At 42.2% G+C, this 25063-nt stretch overlaps 1 protein-coding gene across 1 annotated transcript; it reads left to right on the top strand.

Moving 5' to 3' along the window:
* Nucleotides 1–2490: 2490 nt before the first annotated feature.
* On the top strand, nt 2491–24951 carry LOC101476446 (inactive tyrosine-protein kinase transmembrane receptor ROR1). The gene is made up of 8 exons (XM_076876111.1): nt 2491–2640; nt 3840–4157; nt 4239–4484; nt 4589–4791; nt 20034–20213; nt 20887–21114; nt 21316–21680; nt 21878–24951. Exons 1-8 carry the CDS (start codon nt 2610–2612, stop codon nt 22572–22574), a joined length of 2268 nt encoding a protein of 755 aa, XP_076732226.1. The 5' UTR covers nt 2491–2609; the 3' UTR covers nt 22575–24951.
* The last annotated feature ends 112 nt before the right edge of the window (nt 24952–25063 follow it).

The following is a 25063-nucleotide window of genomic DNA, read 5'->3' as shown; positions in this document are numbered from 1 at the left end:
ATGCTTTAATCATCTTCTTAGACATGGTCTTGGAAGCTCCGTTGATTTGGAAACCAGTGAAAGAAGCTAAAATACAGGAAGCCCAGTGAGGGCGACTTGGGATTCAAGCTGAGCCGCTTTGGTTTAGGGCGTTCTGACTTGCAGTAGTTATAATTTGCCCGCGGGGATCTGGCTGCACTGCGGTGGATCGTCTCCTCTCCCTTGTCATTTGCTTGTCTGTGTGTGGCTTCATGCTAGTGTGGATGTTTGTGTCCACCGTTCTCTGTGACGCACAACCAAACTAACCTCTGGGTTGCCTGGACACACTCCAGCCCTCGCTCTTTATCCCGTTTGTGTATGTTTTCTCATGCCAGAGCTACCTTTTTTTATGTTCCGCTTCATTACGTTCAAAAATGGCAGGAACCTAACCAATTGTAAGTCTCTCAAATTATTCAATTATTACTGCTTACAACTACCAGACACTCCCTTTATTGCTTTCACCTAAACACAGGCGGCTCTTCCCCAAAAGGGTGAAAAACATCCAAAGGAGTATCAGTTTATGCATTTGCGGCTTGTTGAAGGGGTGCTAAGCCCTCTGCAGGCCCACCGCAACATGAAGTCATTATTACTGCATATTTTAGTAGGAAATTACATATTCCGGGGATAAAATCTGTTTAAACCTGCATTAAGTTGTAAAGTTACCCTATCTCTGAGGAATCGGCAGTATGCAGACCGCTGCCCTGGTAGTCATGTGTGTGAGTGTGGGTGTGTGTGTGCATGAGTGTGTGTGTGAGTGTGTGTCCATGTCTGGAAAGCCCATTTAAGATCTGCACAGACAGGGAAAGGGGGTTAACTGACCTTGGCCCTTCAGTCACTTAACACTCCACAGAGAGAGGTAACCTACTGACCTCACACTCACACCAAACCAGGATGGGGGAATGTGTGTGCAATTTTTACAGCTTGTGGAGTAAAATTAGTGCTTTTCGCACTTTGTACCATCTCTTGTAAACCATCCAACTCTCATTAGCAAAAGTGACGTTTCTGTAAAGCTGTAATAAAAGAATGATGTGCAAAAGAAGTAGAGAAGCAGTTAAATTCTCACTAGGCTGCTACACAATAGTGTTTTTTAAACCCCCATATATGGTGGCCCTGAAAGGTCAAACAGACTGCAAGTTAAGGAAACAGTAAGTAAATAGAAAAATGCAGCAAAAGCGTAGAAAACACAACAGAAGTTGAATAAAACAGAAGTAGAAAAAACAAAATCCAGAAATGTTTCTGGGGACACAATAATGTGATGGACCAGCCACAGAACGGACAGAAATCAAAAAATACGGAGGCGTCATTAAAAGCAGTTGAGGATTCATCAATGTTATGTGTTATATTGTTGTTTTAATTGCACACTTTCATATAATACTGTAGGTAGTTTGCTATTGGCCATCTACTGTTGGCTTGTCATTTGTGCAACTCTTCCGTCACATTATTGTCTCCCCAAAAACATTTGTGTGTTGTTTTGTGATTATTAGCAACTTTTTTTCTATTTCTATTGGGGTTTTTATTCAGTTTTATTTTGTGTGCTTTTTCAGCATTTTTCTATTTGCTGGTGTTTTCATAAGCTGCGGTCCGATCGACCTCTCGGGGCCACCTTACCTATCAGAGTCGAAATGTTTGACTATTGGTGTTATTGTTCAGCCAATCACAGCTGAGGCCTGTGTCTTAGCTGTGATTGGCTGCACTTTAAGTTAAATATATTAAAAATGTCATAGTCTAGCTGCTTCTGTTCGCCATTACTCAGGCAGCAGGTCTGCACCATGAGGATATACTTCATATATGCAGTGGCATCGTGGACTCGCCTATACCACATATTGCAGTTGTGCCTGGTCTTAACGTCCCATATGGTATGACTTAAAGCGCATGACAAAGTGATCTCACACTGAGCGAGTGGTCTGCCGGTGAGCGTGGGCTTTGTGTGTGTGTGTGTGTGTGTGTGTGTGTGTGTGTGTGTGTGTGTGTGTGTATGTGTGTATGGAGAAAGAATAAAAAAGCACAGAGAGTGAGACAGGAAGGGGAGAGGATGATGATGACTGTGTTAAGCGGGATAAGAATCGTTACATTAACGAGGAAATTAAAAGAAATGCCCCAAAAGAAGCTCACTGAGTGGAGTTGCATAGCTGTAGAAACAAGGTTGCTCTTTTTCTCCTTTCATATGTTTTAAATTGTGGCTCAGAGTGACGACTCTCTGACGCAACACGAATAAAGTCCGACGTGAGATATTAATTCTTAAAGCAGTTTACTGTGAATAAGGACATTTATGTGTATTAGATATCTGCCTTTGAGTTTGCCTGATCTGTAGCCAAGCAAAGGCAGCAAGGAGCAGCCTTTCCCTCCACAGAAGTGGAACTAGTTGGTCTTGTGGGATATGCTAATGTAGACTGACCTCTAGTGGTTTTCCTGTGAAAGAGTCGATGAAATTGATTCATGTTGTTCAGACGAACTTTAAAAGCACCCTCTCTTTCTCGCCCCTCTGACCTCTCAGCAACGGGTTTCCTGAAGATGGATTCTGCCAGCCGTACAGAGGCATAGCCTGCGCCCGCTTTATCGGCAACCGCAGCATTTTTGTCGACTCGCTGCAGATGCAGGGGGAGATTGAGACCCAGATCACAGGTGAGTTTGAGCGGGCTAAACCTCCTTCGAGCCAACACAAATCGAATTAATGTTTTGAGAATAGATTAAATTTACTTCTACATCCATCATAAATACATATTCATTCATAAGAAACGTTTGATTAGTTTGTGTGTACAGGCTTAACTTGATGAAGATGATTCCATGTTACTAAATATTTAGTTCCTGCAGATTCAAGAAAGACAACTGAACACAATCAATGACCAAAGGGCATACAGTACTGTGCAAAAGTCTTGAGCCAAAAGTCATTTCTTTATGCTTTGTTTGAAAAATTGGAATAAGTGCCGCTTCTTCTGTCCTTGCTCTTGATGGCAGATGGCACCTGCATTTTTGGTAGATTCAATTAAATGGGAGAAAATTATGTCTTTCAGAGACATAATTTGTCTCTAAAAGACAAATAATACTGATAATACTGATAATACTGAAGAGACTGAAACTGCCAAACTCTTTTAGAGACATAATTTGCTGCTAAAAATAAAAAAGATGTAGTAATTCAATAAAAACTTTGTGTAAATTCAGATTTTTCAGAAGGTAATCATAATTAATATGCTCCAGGAAGGAAGCAGAACGTCACTTAGAGAGTTCAAAGGGAGTTCACCACTCAGTATGAATCACATGTGGCCGACACACTGTTTCCAGTGTTGTTACACGTCTGTGTCTCAGCGTGTGTGCTTTTTGTTTTATGCGTATGCATGCGTTTGTCCTCAGAGGTCATTATTGATTATATCCGTGCAACAGTTCAGGGAATGACGCAGGCCATGAATCCAGAGCCTGATCTGAAACATCAAGGACGAGTGATAATTGAGATTTATGGCGCCACAGAGTCGTAACAGGCCAACAGTAGGACTGTAAATCATATCAGAGTCCAGATTCAGCATCTTGAATTTAATGTCACACTTACTGATCTTTATGTTCCTTTTTACTCAAGCAACATGTGCTGGAGAAACATTTGGATGGTTGTCAGGTTCACTTGGCCGCTTTTTATTCGCGTCTCCTCTTCATCGTAGTCGCCGTAGTGATAATGACAGCCGCAGCAATGCACATGTTTGCAATAAGTGAACAGCATCGCTGTGCGCGAGTCGTGCATTTAAAGTATGAAATTCTCTGTTTTTATTCAGTCTCCTAATTCTTCGTTATTTAGAAACTTTCAAGCAACTGAAATTGAATCCTCTCGTTCCCAGCGGCCTTCACCATGATCGGGACGTCCAACCATTTGTCTGACCGCTGCTCGCAGTTCGCCATCCCTTCCCTCTGCCACTTTGCCTTCCCAACGTGCGACCGCAGCTCGGGGTCCGACAAACCCCGTGACCTCTGTAAGGACGAATGCGAGATCCTGGAGAACGACTTGTGTAAAACCGAGTACATCATCGCCCGCTCCAACCCGATAATACTGAAGAGACTGAAACTGCCAAACTGCGATGACCTGGCTACTTCCGACAGCCCCGAGGCCGCCAACTGTCTGAGGATCGGGATCCCTATGACAGAGCCTATTAACAAGAGTGAGACATGTTCATGTGGCAATTGTAATGATTTACTGTGTTGACGCTGCTAAAACATCATTGTCTGTTATATTCCACCAGATCACAAATGTTATAACAACAGTGGGGTAGACTACAGAGGGACGGTAAGCATAACCAAGTCAGGGCGTCAGTGTCAGCCGTGGAACTCCCAGTATCCTCACAGCCACAACTACCAGGCTGTGCGCTACCCGGAGCTTAACGGAGGACACTCGTACTGCCGCAACCCAGGGAACAAACACGAGCCCCCCTGGTGCTTCACACTAGATGAGGGGGTCAGAATGGAGCTCTGCGACATACCCCTCTGTGGTGAGACGCTAGTTTTAAATCGTAGTTTGCGATGTTGCCTTTGTGACACATGTGTGACGTGTGAAATGACATGATTCCCCTCTCTCGATGTCCCATCTGTTTAGACCATAAGGAGTCTGGCATTGAGATCTTGTACATCCTGGTTCCCAGCGTGGTAATCCCCTTAGCCATCGCGTTGCTCTTCTTCTTCATCTGCGTGTGCCGCAACAACCAGAAGTCCTCCAGGCCTCCCGTGACGCGCCAACCCAAACCCGTCCGCGGCCAGAACGTTGAGATGTCCATGCTCGCGACTGCATACAAGCCTAAGGTAGGGAGCGTTACAGTCACAGCAGATGGCACTCAGGGTGGGGAATAAATGACGGAGGGCCTTCCTGGTAATCCTGCAGATTACCGTTTATTTCTGCAGATATAGAACACTTTTTACATGTAATATCAACGCAAAAATTAAACACTGTAAACTTCACGATTTTGAAGTGGACACTAAGTGCATCATCACGCTGTTGTGTAATGACTGTAAAGAGGCTGTCGTTTGGCATGCAAACAGACTGCAGAAGGAGTCAAAACACTGGCACAGCCCTCTGTGTGTCATTAGGGATATGTCACGGCATGCCGGGGTTACTGGCTTGAGTGTGTGTGGAAACGACCTGTCTCAGACAAAGCATCAGATCCGTCATCAGAGCTCAGCAGGTTCAGGAATGTTCAACTGCAGCCCACCACCTCCCTCCTGTTTATTTCTCACTGTCTCTTTTTCCACACCCTTCCCTTACACTTCTCCTTATCCTTGGTCCTCTCACTTAATTAATCTTTTTAAGTGTGCCTATGCCAAGAGGCACACTTATTACTATTCGTTGGCTTTATTATTCTTATTATTATTATTATTTTTCCGCTTGGTGGAAAACTCCATATCCCACAATTCTGCCGAGTAAAACAATGGCGGCTACCTCTTCGTTTTATATATGTCTTTTATTAGTGTTTCTAGGTCACAAAATAAAATTTAAAGATATTTTCAGGTGAGAATGTAGGTGTGTAAACTTCAAATAGCTGCTCGTTTTATCAAGACATCCCATATTAGCAAGTTCTCTTACGTGTTGCTGCTAGCTAGCTAGCGCGGCTAGCGACCCTTAGCTAAAAAGCACCCGGGCTTCGCTTACAGTGAGGCGGCTCTAACTCCTTTCACCCCCCCCACTCCCCACCCCGATCGCTCGCAAACAGTCTGTGTTTCAGTGGACTTATATTTCGTTTATATGGGCCGATGATGCTGGTCGATGTGGGAAAAATAACTGAGTTGTTGGGTGGTGGCTAACGCGGAGCTACAACAGAGGGCAGCTAGCCACCGGTGTATGTCTCTTTCCCCTCATACAGTGGGGCAAAAAAGTATTTAGTCAGCCACCGATTGTGCAAGTTCCCCCACTTAAAATGATGACAGAGGTCAGTAATTTGCACCAGAGGTACACTTCAACTGTGAGAGACAGAATGTGAAAAAAAAATCCATGAATTCACATGGTAGGATTTGTAAAGAATTTATTCGTAAATCAGGGTGGAAAATAAGTATTTGGTCACCTCAAACAAGGGAAATCTCTGGCTCTCACAGACCTGTAACGTCTTCTGTAAGAAGCTTTTCTGTCCCCCACTCGTTACCTGTATGAATGGCACCTGTTTGAACTCATCATCTGTATAAAAGACACCTGTCCACAGCCTCAAACAGTCAGACTCCAAACTCCGCCATGGCCAAGACCAAAGAGCTTTCGAAGGACACCAGGAAAAGTATTGTAGACCTGCACCAGACTGGGAAGAGTGAATCTACAATAGGCAAGCAGCTTGGTGTGAAAAAATCAACTGTGGGAGCAATCATCAGAAAATGGAAGACATACAAGACCACTGATAATCTCCCTCGATCTGGGGCTCCACGCAAGATCTCATCCCGTGGGGTCAAAATGATCATGAGAACGGTGAGCAAAGATCCCAGAACCACACGGGGGGACCTGGTGAATGACCTGCAGAGAGCTGGGACCAAAGTAACAAAGGTCACCATCAGTAACACACTACAACGGCAGGGAATCAAATCCCGCAGTGCCAGACGTGTTCCGCTGCTGAAGCCAGTGCATGTCCAGGCCCGTCTGAAGTTTGCCAGAGAGCACATGGATGATACAGCAGAGGATTGGGAGAATGTCATGTGGTCAGATGAAACCAAAGTAGAACTTTTTGGTATAAACTCAACTCGTCGTGTTTGGAGGAAGAAGAATACTGAGTTGCATCCCAAGAACACCATACCTACTGTGAAGCATGGGGGTGGAAACATCATGCTATGGGGCTGTTTTTCTGCCAAGGGGACAGGACGACTGATCCGTGTTAAGGACAGAATGAATGGGGCCATGTATCGTGAGATTTTGAGCCAAAACCTCCTTCCATCAGTGAGAACTTTGAAGATGAAACGAGGCTGGGTCTCCCAACATGACAATGATCCAAAACACACCGCCCGGGCAACAAAGGAGTGGCTCCATAAGAAGCATTTGAAAGTCCTGGAGTGGCCTAGCCAGTCTCCAGACCTCAACCCCATAGAAAATCTGTGGCGGGAATTGAAAGTCCGTGTTGCTCGGCGACAGCCCCAAAACATCACTGCTCCCGAGAAGATCTGCATGGAGGAATGGGCCAAAATACCAGCTACTGTGTGTGCAAACCTGGTAAAGACCTATAGTAAACGTTTGACCTCTGTTATTGCCAACAAAGGTTATGTTACAAAGTATTGAGTTGTATTTTTGTTATTGACCAAATACTTATTTTCCACCCTGATTTACGAATAAATTCTTTACAAATCCTACCATGTGAATTCATGGATTTTTTTTTTCACATTCTGTCTCTCACAGTTGAAGTGTACCTCTGGTGCAAATTACTGACCTCTGTCATCATTTTAGGTGGGGGAACTTGCACAATCGGTGGCTGACTAAATACTTTTTTGCCCCACTGTATGTGGGGAAAGAGACATATGAGGCGGCGAGGCGGCCGCCGATCGACCAGTGGTGGCTAACGGAGCTCAATCGTGGATAAGGGAAACCGAAGGCAGGAGAAGCAGGCGGCTGTCGGTCAGAGCGTGAGGTGAACTGAATTTCAGGTAAGAAGTTATGAACTGCACTCTATTTGGGTCAGATATAAACCGAGTTTAGGTGTAGTTTATTTTCCTTGTGCTGACAGTTACAATAACTCGTTCTGCGTGCTAGCTAGCACGACAGCTGTGTACACGCTAAGTTACTGATGTTGAACGTTATGACAGCCTCCCCTGTCATTCTCTCGCCTGTTGAAACTTCAATCATGAAACTGATCAATGATCGGCTTTTCTCTTGTTTGTTTATTGCGCTAAACAACAGCAGCACGTTTAAGCTTGATCAGCTGTTGTTAGAATTCATTTGATTTTAATTTCTAGTATCAGCTGATGTTTGCTGGAGCCACAGCTGTAAAAAAAAGGGCTGGTCCTAACCATGAGATGTCCTTACTGAGTCATCAGAGCTGAACTGGTGATGGAGAAACAGGTTTACCTTTTAGGTGACATGAATGAGTTGAAGGAAAGTTATCAACTGTTTCTGAGAGACAAATAACACCAAGCTCCTTTTTTTGTGTAGCTGACAGCTGGTAACTGTGCAGGGGCGGATCTAGCAAAGCTTTTGCCAGGGGGCCAGGTGGGGCATTAACAGGGAAAGGGGGACACAAAGATATACTTTTCTTTCTTGCTCTCATATAAAATATTTACCTTTTATTAAATAGTTATCTGAATCTTACAACCAAAGTTTGTATACTAATACACAAGATTGGCTGTAGACCATTGTTAATCATTCAGAACACTGTGTAAAAATAACAAAAAACAAAAAGTGAATGCAAAAGTGCATAAATATTTATTTTACGTGTTTGATGTGTGTGGCAGGGCGTGGTCTGCAGTGCCGCTGCAGGGGAGGTGGACCCACGGGCGTAAAGTCTGTGCTCTCTCGGCTGTTTTTTTTTTTTTGGTGTGTGTTGGGCTGTGAGTTGAAAAGCTAGTGGGTACACCAACCATGTGTGAAAAGTGGTCCATAACGTAATGCTTCAAAGCGTGTTCATGCAAACATTGTCGGGTCTGCCGTGGTACAATGGGACTTCTGCTCATGAACCTCTGTGCACAGCGTCTGCAAATCGGGGCTGTACGAAGTCACCTCATCTTTACACAAAACTGTAAGCTGTCATCTGTGAGGTGCGAGCGGTGTTTGTTTTTACCATAGTTCATGGTGGGAGAATGGCTGCTCTGCTGAGTTTTGCTCTCTGTAGCCGTATGAATGGCAAACCTGTACATTCGATAATTTTTAATCCTACAACTGTTTACAACTTGCATAGTTCCCATTATTTCTGTAAAGTTATTTATTTCATATTCTGTATAGTTTTTCATATTTATATCCTGTTCATAGCTTGTACTCACTACAGCCTGTACATACTTATAGTTATAGAATATTCACAACATACTTCATACCGTGTACATTATAACATTCCATAATAGACCCATTTCTGTAATATACTTACATATCTATATTATTGCTAATATATATTGTAATATATCTATATCACTAAAGCACTTCTGAATGGATGCCAACTGCATTTCGTTGCCCTGTACCTGTGCAATGACAATAAAGTTGAATTCTATTCTATTCTATTCTAAACTACACTGATTAGCATAGACACACTTAAAATTTCTTCTGAAATTTTCACTTTCTAGTATTTATTTAATATTTCTTTATGTTATAAAAATGACTTTGAATCCTGATAAAAATGCAAAATCATGGGTTAAAAACGAAAACAAGAGAACTAAGAATGTATTAATATTTGTTGACAGAAAAACAGAAACTGTATATGTGCCAACCAAAGTGCCATTTTAATTCACATGAAAAAAAAAAGGGATTTATTCATTCATTGTCCATTCAGGATCTTAAAAATGTGATAATAATAATGAAATAATACAAATAATGTAATAATAAGAATGATGTAATAATAATTAATGTAAATCTAAATAATATTGTCCTTCAGATAAATAGTTTGTAGTCCTGAAGATGGAGAAGTTTACTCCTGCAGAGCGACTGGGACTGTCTGTGGTCATGATGGTTGAACCTCCAACCACTTTCCCAGCTTAGCCTCAGAGTGCTGCTGCTACTGTAGCTCTTCTCCTCTGTACTCGTCAGGACTTGCATTGTCACATCTGGGGATCCCAGGCCCTGCTGGAGAGGAGAGCCTAGTCTGAATGCTGACCTGCTGCCTGTAATTATTAGCCTTTTTCAGGCTCTTCTCCACAGGACGCCTGTCTTTTTCAGGGACAATCTTCATCCACAAATTCATAAAGTCCTTGTGAAGGGTCAGTTTCTTGATGATTGTTCGCCCATGGTACCTGTGGAAGATTACAGTTGTCATTAATTGTGTAAACTCACAGAAAATAAAACATTGATGCACTTCAAACCCATTTAAAAGTACCCACCTGGCTTCAGGTGCAGCATCCCCTGCCATTCTAGAGGCAGCAATTAGAAACCTTTCAGTGAAGCTTCCTGCTTTCAGGATGACGGCTGCTCCAACTTTGTCAGCCAGCTGGTGCAGGTGTTGAGCTGTGCTATTCCTCACTGCGGCACAGCGATGGCTGAGCAAGGACAATATTAGACACACAACTCAGTGAACATCATCTCTCTTTCATGTCTTCTAATAAAATCACTACAGCTTCTTCTCTCCTCTTACGTCAGTCCTGTGTTAAACAGAGCGCTCAGAATCCGTCCATGGCTGCAATTTTCCACCATGGCATCAAGCGCCAGATTGACCTCCTGATGAAGAAAGTTGTTGTTGGTCTGTGCAAGCTTCAGCAATAGAGCTCGGCCTGTTGTTTCAACTTCTGGGTCCATTGTTTTCTGGAGCTGAATGTAGAGCTCATCGATGGTATGTATGGCCTCACAGGCTACTGCTGAGCGTTGGTTTTTCACCTAAAATGTGAGTGAAAATCATCAGTTGAGGCTGTAGTATGCGCTTGAAGGGAAACTAGCTGCATGAAACACATATAAGAAACATAAAGTGTGCAATACCTCCTCAGTGAGGACCAGACACACTTCATGCAGTTTAGTCTTCAGGATGTCCGAGTGGTGCTTTGCCAGAGACTGAATAGTTTGCAACCCCTGTCTTTTCTTAATCCTGTATTTACACAACACAACATTGAACACGACTTCAGGAACACCACAAATAACACAGCCACATTATGCAGCACTGTTTCTGTGCAGTATTTAATGTCTCCTTACTACGCTTCTTACCAGTCGTCTGAAGACAGCAGACTAAAGCTGTGGGACAGGCTCTCTACAGGTGTAGCTAGAGGCGGGAGTTTGACCCTGCCCTCTCTTGGATTATTCTGACTGCACTGACTGTCTGCTTTCTTGTCTGATAATCAACGAGGTTAGTAAAGAGAAAATGTAATTTCTTCTAATTTGAAGCATTGTACATGATGCAGTGATTAATTGTTCATTAAAATCTTTTTAAAAAATCTCTTAATTTAAAGTTTGATTATTCAGCATCTTCTACAGTTACTGAGGAAAACCACTTACCGTCTATAGGGACGACTTTTGCACGGCGCAGCAGCGTCCCAAGCCGAGGTCCTCGTTTTTGCGGTATGGGAACTGTTGGAGGTTTTGGAGTCAAAGGCTTTACTGCAGTAAATGTTTTGGTTGGTACTGTGTGTCCAGGTGAGGTTACAATCCCATCCTGGAAATGCTGCAGTTTTTCCAAAATAGGCCCAAATTTGATTGGGAAACTGATTAACAGCAGGTGTAACCACTAAAGAAAAGCATCACCTTTGAACTGACCTGCTCCTAAATGTTTAGCAGAGAAAACAGGCAATTGTGATGGACAAGCTGCTCGAGGAGGTGGAGGAACTGGAGTGAGCGGTGTCATCTCAACAGGACTGTCAATGAGAGGAATGGCCCTCAGCTCACTTGGTGTGTGTGTGTCTACAGAGCTGAGGCTACACGGACTTCTTTTAGGGTCCTCCTGATTCCAAAAGGGGTCATCCAACCAGGGACTTAAGTTCCTGCTTCTCTGGACTCTCTGTGGAGAGCCTGCGCATTGCTTAGGTAAAGGTGGGAGTCGCACAGCATAATCTCTGGGTCTCTGTGCGATATGCGATGTGTCTGCCTGTTGAAAGAACACATTTCTCTTACTGCTCAGAGCTTTGTGAAAGTCCAGGATCCTGGACTCTGTGGTGAAGCGCTGACAGTTGCTCTGTACGGTGGCCCCTAGAGACAAAGCACGTACAAACTCCAAAACACTTGCAAACTCCAAAACACTTGCAAACTCCAAAACACTTGCAAACTCCAAAACACTTGCAAACTCCAAAACACTTGCAAACTCCAAAACACTTGCAAACTCCAAAACACTTGCAAACTCCAAAACACTTGCAAATTCCAAAACACAACGGAAGTGCTCCAGGACGCTAGGGGCAGTGTTGAGCTCGATTTGCAAAATAAACGGCAAGTTTGTCTGTATGGGACGGTCTAGTCTCCGTCGCGCTTCCCAGGTTGCCTAGCAACCATGATACTAACCGCTGGAAACGTGTCATACAACTTGGTTTGACAGAAATGAGGGAGAACATATTTTGTTCATTTGTTTGTTTGTTTCTACAAGAGCTTTGTGTGATTTGATAAGTATCTGAGGCTGAGACCACAGGACAGTAAAATATGATTTTTGGGCTTCATTTCTGTACTGAACAGTTATTTCAAGATTAATTAGTAAATAAGAATTAGCTGATGTTGTTCATGAGACTAAAGTCATATCACTTTGGTAATGTAAATATAATATGGCCAATATTATAGTTATTATATTAATCATTATTAGCTATTACAGCAGTGAACATGAACTCTGTGTCAAATACTGAGCTTCAGTACAGATTCAAGTTGCAGTTATTTATATGTCTTATCACCTTAAATCTTCACTCAAAGTAGAGCTGGGCGATAGAACGATAACGATATGTATCGCGATATAACTTTTACTCGATAGAGAAATTAAGCTATCGCGATAGACCTCGCCGCTCTTGTCCTCTTAAAAAAAAAAGAAAAGAAAAAAGGTCAGCCAATCCAAATTAAGTAGCGCAGAGCCGAACCAATCACAGCCGCAGCGTCACGTCGCGTGACTTGTTACGTACAGCACAAGTGCCAAGCCGCACGTGTGTTTGTTTGGGAAGCAGCCAGCGGGTAATGGAGCCAGCGCGTAATGGAGGAAATGAGTGTGCCGACTAGAAAAATCAACCGAGCGTGACCGAAGAGAAAACAGATGATGGTTCCAATGCCGGAGAGATTGTCGAACGGAAGAGCCATAGAAGTTCCGTAGTGTGAAGGTATTTCGGCTATTTCAAGTCTGACAAAAAACAGAGTAGCGTGCACTGTAAATTGTGCCGAAAGCAAGTCTGGAAATGCAATAAACTGGTGCATGCGTCACACTGTGCGCCACGTTATTGTTTCGGTGAAATGAATTTCTACAATACTGTTAATTCTACTCTCTGCAGTGTTTAAATGCTTACATATACACACAGTTACTGTCCCTCCACACATACGACTCGGTTCTGCTTCTATGCCCCAGCTTTGTTTACTTTTTCCCACCGAGGCTTCTAGACTTCTGATTGGCCAACATTTCTGCACGGTTAGGAATCTAGCGCCACCTGCTGCTTTGGCATGTTCATAGCAGCGTTTTCCTTCATTTCTGCCTTTATGTGTGGACGGGATTATTTTTTAAAACGAAAAAGGAAAATCTCCGTTTTCAAAAATACCCGTGTATGTGTCTCTGACTGGAAGCGCTAATTCGTCATTCGGCTTTTGTCAGACTAAAGTAACTGTTAAAACTGTTTGAAAAGCTAAGCTATACAACAAGGAGAGATTGAGAATTTCCTTTTAGTTCTCAGTTTATTTGATATTGACAAAAGTTAGTCAGTTTTGTCTGTTCTTCTGTAAAACAAACTAAAATTTATTTTTAGAATTAATATTTTGTTTCTAAGTGGAATTGACAATTTAGTCTGTTTCGTTTGTTCTATTTTGAAACTTGAAACTTTGAAAGCGGCTGCCTTTTGTGTAGTTTGCAATATTTGCCTTTATTTATCTGAAAAAGTCTCATGTTCCTTAAGTACATCTACCCTGTTGAACTTATTATGGGAAATAAATATTTAAATAAAAACAAGCTGCTGATTATTTCACATTTTACTTGTGAGCAACGGCACATTTAAATCTTACAAATATAGTTATTTGGCTTATATCGTGATAGATATCGTTATCGCCTGAAATGAAAAAAACATATTGTGATATGAAAAAATCTCATATCGCCCAGCTCTAACTCAAAGACAAGTATCTTTGACAGTGCATATATAGGTGTATCATATATAAGAGACAAATGTTGTTCCTTCACGTTGGCATTACTAAATTTGGCTCATTGCTTACATATATTTATAAAAAGAAAATGTACAAGCTGTGATAACTGTTTCTGATAAAATGAAGAGTAGACTGATATATGAAATATTCCTTTATTGGGTGAGAAAATCAGACCATGTCATAACTGCTTTAAGTCATACAGAATAGATATCAGAGCCTTAAACAGGCTGGCTTCTGCTAAATGGGTCAAACTGGGCAGAAAGTCTACAAACACATAACATCCTTATAGAATATGATGTAACACTATAGATCAACTTACCTCAGAATATATAAAGCATATAAACAATTACAGCAATATGATGCAACAAACACAGCAGTGCTACTGATCCAAAATACTCAAAGCTTCATAGAACTGGAACAAACATTTATTTTTAGGTCCATTCTGCTGCTGATACATACTTTAGGTTTCTGAATATTACACTTGTTGCTGCCTTTCATAGTGTGTAACTTGAAGGCCCTGAGTACTTTCTCCCACACTGAAAACACTGGAATGATAAAATTATTTGAACATTACCTAATAAGACTGATTCAGGACAGACAATTAGTTATTTTAAACGTTTCTAGCAGTCCTTCACAAACAGGGAACAGTCTGTCTATTCTCTCCATCTGTCAGCTGCTGCTGGCTCTTCCTCCTCCTCTTCCTCACACACTGCTGAGTTTGTCCTGGTGGATCATCAGGGGTGCAAAGCCTCACAGATGATGTACAGCAGTGGGTCCCTCAGTCTGTCCTCACTCTCGACACTTGCAGTTGTCACACATGGAAATCAAATGTGTGATAAGCTGCAGGATTCAAACACAAGTGTGACTTATAAACACATGTTCATACTTTTATTCCACAATCAGAGAGAAAGAAACAGAGAGCGAGTGCAGGACAGACAGGTGAAAGTCAAACAGCACAAAAGAAGGAGGATTTAGTGTTTGTGTTATTATGTATGTATGTGTAATGTGTATATATAGACACGTGTGTGTGTGTGTGTGTGTGTGTGTGTGTGTGTGTGTGTGTGATTTACATTGCTGTGCTTGAGAGCCACCATCTACCGGAACCAAATTCCCTGTATGTGTCTGCACATATACTTGGCCAATAAACACGATTCTGATTCTGATTACGAAACAAGAAGAGTTCCCAGATGGTGCAGTGGACACATGTGTGACTCCTGTGATTAAAGCATCTTTCTTTCAGCTTAACAAGTGAACCGTCAGCTCGTTCAAACACACGTTAAAGTCCGTTTGGCTCGACACCACCGAACAGAGGCAGCAATATAACATAGCTAACATTAACAGTGCAGTGAATCTTCCTTGTGCTGTGATATTCAGGACTGCAAACCGAGCAGCATCACTGACTTTCAGCTTGTTGTGTTTGTGGATATATGACTGACTTTAATTATCCACAAAATCATCACAATCTCTGTAAGATTAAGGTCGACTATATATATATTTTTTTAAAGTAAAGGCTTTAAAACCAAGTTAATTCTGAAAGTACAGACATGACTAATGTCACATAACTTTCCCGACATGTGGCCAACAATAATGGTTTAATGTTCTTCATTAAAAAAATATTTGCGCATAAATAAGTGACATAATATTCAGTACTTACTTCTGAAAGTTTACTCTTCCTCCGCTCCGCTTCCACCGTTTTCTTTCGGCAAAATTATCCACACCACCACCGCACTATGAAGTCTGGGATATGTTGGGCCATGAAGGCTACACCGACCCATCCTTAAAATTCAGGGAAATTATGGACGCATTTGAGGGCCGCATTTCGAGCAGCCTTTGAATTGGGAAAGCCTTCTCTTGTCGCTGTGACGTAATCGGCCTTAAAATGCGGCCTTTAAGGCTGCAAACCCCAAATCCGGTCATTGGTACTTCCTGGCTTGTGTAGTTACTAGGTAACAAAAGCTCAACACTGCCCCTAGCGTCCTGGAGCACTTCCGTTGTGTTTTGGAATTTGTACGTGTTTTGGAATTTGTAACTGTTTTGGAATTTGCATGTGTTTTTGAGTTTGCAAGTGTTTTGGATTTTGCAAGTGTTTTGGAATTTGTACGTGTTTTGGAATTTGTACGTGTTTTGGAATTTGTACGTGTTTTGGAATTTGCATGTGTTTTTTAGTTTGCAAGTGTTTTGGATTTTGCAAGTGTTTTGGATTTTGCAAGTGTTTTGGATTTTGCAAGTGTTTTGGATTTTGCAAGTGTTTTGGATTTTGCAAGTGTTTTGGATTTTGCAAGTGTTTTGGATTTTGCAAGTGTTTTGGATTTTGCAAGTGTTTTGGATTTTGCAAGTGTTTTGGATTTTGCAAGTGTTTTGGATTTTGCAAGTGTTTTGGATTTTGCAAGTGTTTTGGATTTTGCACGTGTTTTGGAATTTGCATGTGTTTTGGAGTTTGGAAGTGTTTTGGAATTTGCATGTGTTTTGGAATTTGTACGTGTTTTGGAATTTGCATGTGTTTTTTAGTTTGCAAGTGTTTTGGAGTTTGTACGTGTTTTGGAATTTGCAAGTGTTTTGGATTTTGCATGTGTTTTGGAGTTTGTACGTGCTTTGTCTCTAGGGGCCACCGTACCCCGAAACGTTTACATTTGAACAGCAGAGAAGTCAAGAATGAGTATGTTTAATTACTTACATCTCCACCTGTGCGTTTTCTCTGAATCAAATCTCGAAAGCGATGGAAAAAGTTACCTGATGTCTTTTCAGGCATGACTGAGATAAAAAGTGAACAAATTGTTTAGAAACAGAAAGTTTGTGAGTGCTTCTCAGTGTGTGAGTGACAAGTTCTAACTGCTCAGTAAATCAGTTATGATGATGTCATGAACTCACAGAGCATTCTGTGCATTTTTTGAAAATATTCATATATATACACTATTTTGTGTTTTTACAAAAATATCAGACATGTCTAAATCAAAGGCAGCTTATGATCTCTAATTATGATCTTTAATCAACAAATTTAAATAGACGTCCTAATCACAGCTTCTAAAACTAGACAACACTATACTGATATAAAACGGCAAAAAGGAGATAAAAGCACTGTCATAAACAGAGAAATAAGTACAGTAAATAAATAAATACAGTTTTAAAAAAATACAGAAAAAAAACATGTGTCATTTGCTACAACAACAACAACGACAACAAAATAGCAGTTTGGACAAAGCTGTTTCTTCAAGCTTCGCCTGCATTTAGGGGCTGCAAACCTCTGTCCCAAAGGAAGAAGCTGAAATCCTCCAATAAGGGGTGGGAGTCATTTAAAGTAGAGTAACTCATCCTCTACAACTGCCTAGTATTCAAGGACTCTATGTTAAGATGCTCTAACATGGTACAGTACCTTCAGAAACGCCCCAGATTTCTTATATACTGAAAATTAAATCTCTTCTCAGGAACCTTTTCTCGATTCAGTAGAAGTAGATCTAGTTTTCCATTGCTATGCTTCTGTCCATCCTAATACCACTGGAGCTTTTTTCTTTTTTGTAATGTATATCATGGTCTCCCAGTAAAACACACAGCTCACATCAGCATGAGTATCATGTTGCCTTCAAGGCTGCACACCCTGTCATGTCGTGTAAGCACATCTTTTTTTCCACATAATTGTGGTGGTTGAGGGCGGAGGGTTGGGGGTTTATCTAGACAGCATGTATTGCTGGGCACACTTGAGCTGATGCTCAAGGTAAGGCGTATAGTATTACAGCGAAGAGCCGCGGAGAGAATTGCAGATGTCACAGATGCGTCAGAATCCATTAATATCCTTGCTTTATTTTGTTTCTGAGGGTTTTTTGGGAGGGGGACTGGAATAAATGTTTCACTGACCTAAAAAGGGAGTCTCTCCTTGCTGTTTACATGAAGACCTTGTGTCTGCAAAGAGTTACGTTTACAGGAGAGTGACAGCCATGCAGTCATGGAATTATACAGTTGATTTTAAATGGTCTTTGTTGCCAACTTGGTTCTGAAATATAGCAGACTGCATAACCATCAGCTGAAAGATTACCAAAGCCCCGCCCTCATGCGTCCATTCAGCCTTGTAGCTAAATTTTACAGATCTACAAGAAAATTTTAATAAAAGGGAGCGGCTGTGTGATTTCTGTCTTTTAAAAACTTTTTTATATGGGCTAAATATTCCGACTTTTAGACGTTTTACTAAGTCAAATGTCTTTCTTTCCTGTTTTCATTATCTGCAGCTTTGTCTTGGATTAAGCTGCTACCTAACAGGCTTTGCTTGCAGGGGGTCACCCAAGGGTTACTGCCTATGACAGTCCATTTAGACACACACATAGAAATCTGTGGTGGTGTGAGGAGGATCTGAGGGTTTGGGTGTGGGGAGGAAAGACAGCGGGGAAAAAAACCCATAACTAAAAACATCTGTGTCTCACATCATGCACAACACACACACTCACCACCCCCCTCAGAGCTTGTACAGACGGTGTGCATGTGTGAGTGTGTGAGTGCATGTGTCCTCACAGAGGAATTTCATTATTCATCTCAAAGTTCCTGGAATCTGGAAATCTCTGCCAACCTTTCTGCACCTTTTATCTCTTCCCAAGCATAGATACGAGTGGCAGTTTGGCACCATCGACTTTATATAAAAAATATTCAGTCCCCAACATCCCCACCGTCATCTGTTGGTGCTGTTCTAATGAGATGGTCGGTATGATTATCAACCGTGGTCATGCTCTGGTTGCAAAGAAGACTAATCTTAATGATCAAAATAAAAAAAGAAGACACACACAGAAACCTGACATCACAGATTTGCCTGAAGAAAAAATCAGGGGAAAGATACACATTGTAATAAGACGTTATGTTAAAAAAAAAAAATTCATACTGAGAAATTAAAATACCGTCACAGATTTTGGATAAGAGTCTCAAAAAAAGTTATGGCATCATACCTGGGACTTATCGCACTGAAGATGGATGAAAATGTGTTTTTCCCCCATAATCAGGCTTTAATATCTGTGAAGTGTTCAGCTGATTTAAAGTCTATTACGTGCTTTGCACATGTGAAGCTGTAAACAAAATGTGGGTCCCATCTCCTCTACTGGCCTCCCAAGCTGCTGCTGGAGATCGGACATCCAAATTGGATTAACTTGAGCTGAGGTTTGAAAGTCTGTGCTCACACTTTCAGAAGTGTAGCTCACAGACTTTGCCCCCTAAAAAATAAAAAAATAATCACTCATAAAATATAAAAAATAAATTCTTATAAACTTTCCTTTGAAGAAGGCCATTTTCCCTGGATTTTGGGTTGTTTTTTTTTGAGAGATGGTAAGGTGGGGGCATCTTATGAACAGTCCTCATGAATTCTTAAACAAGTGATCTGCTTTCCCCTCAACTATTTTACACAGAAATCTGACACTAAATATACTTATTAAGGTGACTAATTTCTAACAGATGGCATTTACACAGTGTATCTGCTGTGGTGTTTGTGGGAAACTGCTGAACCGCATTTTCTCCATTTGAATCATTCGTTTTCTTTATCTTAATGAGGAAATGGATTTAATTGACTGCAATTTACTTTAAATGAATTCCAAAACGTGCCTGACCCTGTCCTAACCCCACAGCCCAGCTCATTCCTGTTGGATTTAGATGTGCTGTAACCCAGCATTCCAGTCAGAGCACTCCTCAGTGAGTTCCAAAAGATGAAAAAGCAAAGTCATCCCTCACAGGGAGCGCTACATTGTTTTCTGCTATTGTTGCAGCTGATTCTAGGGTTTACTGGCAAGAGAATTAATTGCCTCATCTTCCCAAATTTTGCTTAACCTGTCAGCCAGATGACATTTTTAAGCTGCGACATGTTGCCAGATTTCGCAATTTTCCCACATCGCTTTCCAGAGGCGTGAAAGGGGCGATTTGGGGGCTGATGTAATGGGCTGAGTCTGATTGCGTGAATTATCAGCTCTGAGCTATAGTTTTATTTTTCTTCTACAATTCAAACACGGATTTGGTGTTATATTAGGCAGTTCGCCTACATCAGATTGAAAGCAGCGACATCATGTTTTCTTTTCCCTACAAGGACAGCGGTGATGAAAGGCTGCTGACCCGACAAAGAAAGTAATGATTTCATTTTTGTTGAATGTGTTTTCAACCTGTTGATGTCACCTTACCATTTTTTTCCTCCTCCTTCTTTCTGTAGAGCAAGGCCAAGGAGCTTCCCTTATCAGCCGTCCGTTTCATGGAGGAGCTCGGAGAATGTACTCTAGGGAAGATCTACAAAGGTCATCTGTATCTGCCGGGCATGGACCAGGCCCAGCTTGTGGCCATAAAGACCCTCAAAGACATTTCCAATGCCCAGCAGTGGGCTGACTTCCAGCAAGTAAGAAATGTTTCTAAATTAACCGTTTTTACAACACACATAAAAAATGTATATATATACAATAATGAAGCCACATCAGTCGTCTTTGTGTAGAGTTGGAAAATGAAATGTACCACTAAAATATCCTATTGCTAAAAACTACATGTGGCTGCTTTCTTAGAGGAAAGGCGTCTAGGCCCACAAGATTTCAAGCACGGCTTGTTGTATGTCTATAGAAGGTAGACGCAGTGAAAGATTGGAGACGGCTGAACTGCTCAACTGTAGATGAGTTCTCTGGAAATAGCTCCCAAAATAAACTGTAACTTGGTGGAAGGTTGTCCAGATAAATTTAGATGTGACGGCGGGTTGAGGCAGTCGGCATGTGTAAGACGTAATCCTCACTTTCCGTTTACAGAAAGTGAGGCAGACCTGAACTGTGCCCACATTTTAAAGTGGTACTACCATCGACTCAATTTCAAAAGTAATCAATGAGCCGTTGTGAAACCAGCTTGGGTGATCTTCTTATAATCACCTGTCAAAGCCACACAGTTTCAGACTCAGTTTCTCCATTAAACTCCCACATCTTTTGTAAATATCCACTTTTCCAGTAAATGTTGAAATCAACCTGCCAGCCACCTTTTTTTGTTTGTTTGTTTCTTTGAAATTCACCGTTATTTATCCAACTTCATCAAAGGAGGCCGCAGTGCTGACCGAGCTTCAGCACCCCAACTTGGTGTGCCTGGTGGGTGTGGTTACCCAGGAGCAGCCGGTCTGCATGCTGTTTGAGTTTCTGCCCCAAGGTGACCTCCACGAGTTCCTCATCATGCGTTCGCCACACTCAGACGTCGGCTGTAGCAGCGATGAGGACGGCACGGTGAAATCCAGCCTGGATCATGGAGATTTTCTGCATATGGCCATACAGGTAGGATCTAAAAACATCCTCGTAGTTGGCTACAAGCGTAGTGGAAGAAGTACTGTTGTGCCTTCCATTTAAACATGAACCATTTACATGAAATGTTGATGATGATCTTAATCGCTCATGTAGAAACTTTGAATTAAAATCAGTGTTTTAATGTCTACCTTTCACTGCTCCTTCAAACATCTTCTAAATATTGTGAACCAGGTGGCTGCTGGGATGGAGTACTTGGCCAGCCACTTCTGCGTTCACAAGGACCTCGCAGCTCGGAACATTTTGGTAGGCGAGCAGCTCCACGTCAAGATTTCTGACCTGGGTCTCTCCAGAGAGATCTACTCCTCAGACTACTACTGCCTCCAGCCTAAAATTGTGCTGCCCATCCGCTGGATGCCCCCTGAGGCCGTCGCTTCGGGAAAGTTCACCACAGACTCGGACATCTGGTCGTTTGGAGTTGTGCTGTGGGAGGTCTTCAGCTACGGGCTACAGCCCTACTATGGTTTCTCGAACCAGGAAGTGATGGAGATGGTGAGAAAGAGGCAGCTGCTGCCCTGCCCCGAAGACTGCCCACCAAGGTATGTTGCAATTACCGGTGCAATATGAGAAGTATACAAGAAGATAGTGCATCCAGCTAATGGTGAAACTCAAGTGTGCAAGTGTCTTTATTGGACTCTGGTATTAGGGTTAGTTTAGTGTATTCAATTCAAATAGAGTTTTAGAAGCAGTCTGATTGTTGCTGTTGTGGTAATGAAATAACTCTGTTGGCTTTTAGGTTTTATGGTCTGATGACAGAGTGCTGGCAGGAAGGACCAGCACGTCGGCCGCGCTTCAAGGATATTCACGCCCGCCTGCGAGCTTGGGAGGGGTTGTCGTCCCACGCCAGCTCCAGCACGCCCTCTGGAGGAGGAGGCAACGCCACCACTCAGACCACCTCGCTCAGCGCCAGCCCCGTCAGCAACCTTAGCAACCCACGCTATGCTGCCGCCGCCGCCGCGGGGTACCTCTACCCAGCCCAGGCTATTCCCGCGCCGGGACAGATGGGTGCAGTTCCAGCATGGACGCCCATGGCCGTGACCCAAACCCACCAGCGCTTTATCCCAGTCAACGGATACCCAATCCCGCCAGGATACGCAGCATTCCCAGCTCACTTTGCACCCCCAGCTCCGCCTACTAGGGTAATCCAGCACCACCTGCCCCCTCCAAAAAGCCGCTCCCCCAGCAGCGCTAGCGGCTCCACCAGCACGGGTCACGTCAGCGGCGTGCCCTCCACTACGGGCTCCAACCATGACGCCAACACGCCGCTGCTGTCCCACTGCATCATGCCGGGGAGCGGCGGAGGGTCGGCTCAGGTGTACGGACAAATCTCCCAGAAGGGGATGGTGGACCACGTGTCTCAGACGTCAGCACTGCTTACCCCTGACTCTGATGTGCTGATGTACAACGACTCAGTCATCACTGCAGGGCTGTAAATATTCAACCTCTTTGAGCTTAGATCCCAGATATGAGACGTTTAGCGCTTCAGCCAGTGGCGCAGCGTCACAGTTCTTCTCTGGTCTTACCAAGACCCAACAGAGATGGAGCGTGCCACACATCTGGGTATCCAAGAAACACTAAGCAGGCTATATAAGCAGCTGTCTGACTCTGTCATGCCTTACTGTTTACAGGAGGCGTACTTACTATCATGGTTTGAAAATGTTATTTTAACCTCTGTGTAAATACAGTACATAGGTCCTGAATGAATGAATGAAATACAAAGATATATATTCAAATGAACTTTTTATTAAGTAAAACACTTTAAAGGTGAAAACATTCTTCCCGTGGCCTTATTCAACAGTTTGTGTTCCAATCAGACAAAAAAAAACTAAACAATTCCCACTCGATGGACTTTTTCCTACAGGATGTCAGGCAGACATGGATATTCATGTGATGACTTTCAGGTGCCTTTTTTTCTAAACTAGTTCATTGGCTTGCTTGTCAACACAAAAAATCAAATATCCAAGGGAGCGCGAATTGAAACGGCGAGTAACTTTATAAAAACGATCAACAGTGGCCTGCTCCAATAAATGATGCCTCCTTGGCCCTCATAAACCAATCAGTAACATTTATGTTAGCATGCATAATTCCCATGCTGCCAACAGCTATGAAAGCACTAATGCAGGTGCTAAGAAGTCCCTTTGAGAATGACAGCTGAATGTGTGTTTTGTTTTTTTTTGTTTTTTTATTTTCCAACTTCATCACGCTGTCTGAGACGTCTGCAACAAGAAGACCGGACACAGTGAAGCTAGAAGTTTATCTGATCGGCCTCCCTTTAAGTATCATTTCTTTTCATCATCGCCCCCCAGTTTTGTTTCTCCGGGAGACATCGCATCTAACTTCAGAACTGGCAAGAGGGCCCCCTGCAGATGAACAAAAGACATCACAAAGCACTCGCTTCCTTCCACAGCTAACCCACACCGTTCTCAGGGCAAACACTTCATTCGCCGCATAATTGATTGGATACAGTCTTTTATGTTTTTTCCGAAAGTTTTTACGGATTTCATTTTGGAGATGGGAAAAAAAAAGCTCAGCACGTGCAGCTTTTAACAGAAAAAGTACAACCTGAAAAAAAGTCTGACCGTTTTGTCTGTTTCCCAGTGAAGGATGACGAAGTGTGTGTTTGGTGAGTCTCAGTTTCGTAGCCGCACAAACTATGCCTCAGCCATCCACGATGGTTTATGAGAGGCCAAATATGAAGCTTCTTTCATTCCCTAAAAACAAAAGTCAGAAAACCAGCAGTAATGTGTCAAGTCAACAATCAATGGGTGCGAATGTTCCTGAGTGCATGTTTTAACTACAGCAATAACACATCCGGGTTGTTTTTACTGAGGACATGCAGAGAATAAAGTGCATTTCTGAGTTGTAAAGTAAGTGGACACGTGAAATGTAGCAACAAGAAAAAAGTAGCTGCAAAAATGGCATCACAATCAAATTCAGTTGTCTTTATAAATCCTACTGCTCTTTAGTTTTCCTCAGCATTCAAGTGAGTAGAGGTCAGTAGTGAAGCTGGTTGGCTGTTATTAGCAGCATGAAGGGTGTGCTCTTGTGTCCATGCTATTTGAAATCATTTGAGAGTGTATTTTTCAAATGCCTTTCCTCTCTGTGTGTTTTTGTGATTCTATTTATCTAAAGCAGAGTGAGCTACCTAAGCATCTTTACCCATGTAAATGATGTACGAATACTAACATAGACTGTATATATAAGCTAGACTTTGCTTCCAGATTTAAAAAAGCAAGGCCAACGCAGTCTGCACTGATGGCCAACAGGGGGCGACTCCCCCAGTCCAGTCCACTTCTCACTTGATTTTTGACATCAGTGAAGCCTTATTTAATACAGGACGTTTCTCATTTTGTTAAGGATGCTGTCACTGACAATTGCTAATAAGGCAGAGAATAGTATAAGGCATGGCTACCGTATGAGTGTACAGAGTCTAATAGAATAAAATAATAAAAGTGAAAATGCTCAAGTGAAGGTTTCAACCATTGGGTGCCGTCATTGTGGCTACAGTCATCTTTTTTTATGTAGTCTATGTACTAATATAGCAGTGCACAAACCACTTGTACACAAGACTGTGAATCTTAATCAAGTTTAGGTATTTTTGTATTTGGCAAAAATTCATTATAGTGCCTTTTTTTGTCTTTTATTGGTAAGAAGAAACAAAAGTATATGTATATTTCAATGCCAGTGTACCCATAACAGGTTTACATGCATATTGATCAAGAGAGGCCTTGGCTTTGTATTTTGTCTGAATATTTTTGCACAGATGTTTTGTATTGCAAAATCATTTATTAAATAATGTTTGGTAAATCCCGCTGCTTCTGTTGTATGATCGATCAGTTTTAAGAATACAGACTTGTAATAGCAATGTGAATCCACTGGGGGCCACCAAATCACCATTTCTGAGAACAGTTTTGAATGTCTT

Source organism: Maylandia zebra, linkage group LG17 (genome assembly GCF_041146795.1).
Source record: "Maylandia zebra isolate NMK-2024a linkage group LG17, Mzebra_GT3a, whole genome shotgun sequence".
In the NCBI taxonomy this organism is placed as follows: Eukaryota; Metazoa; Chordata; class Actinopteri; order Cichliformes; family Cichlidae; genus Maylandia; species Maylandia zebra.
The sequence above is the reverse complement of the archived record's forward strand: the minus strand, read 5'-3'. Positions and strand labels throughout refer to the sequence as shown.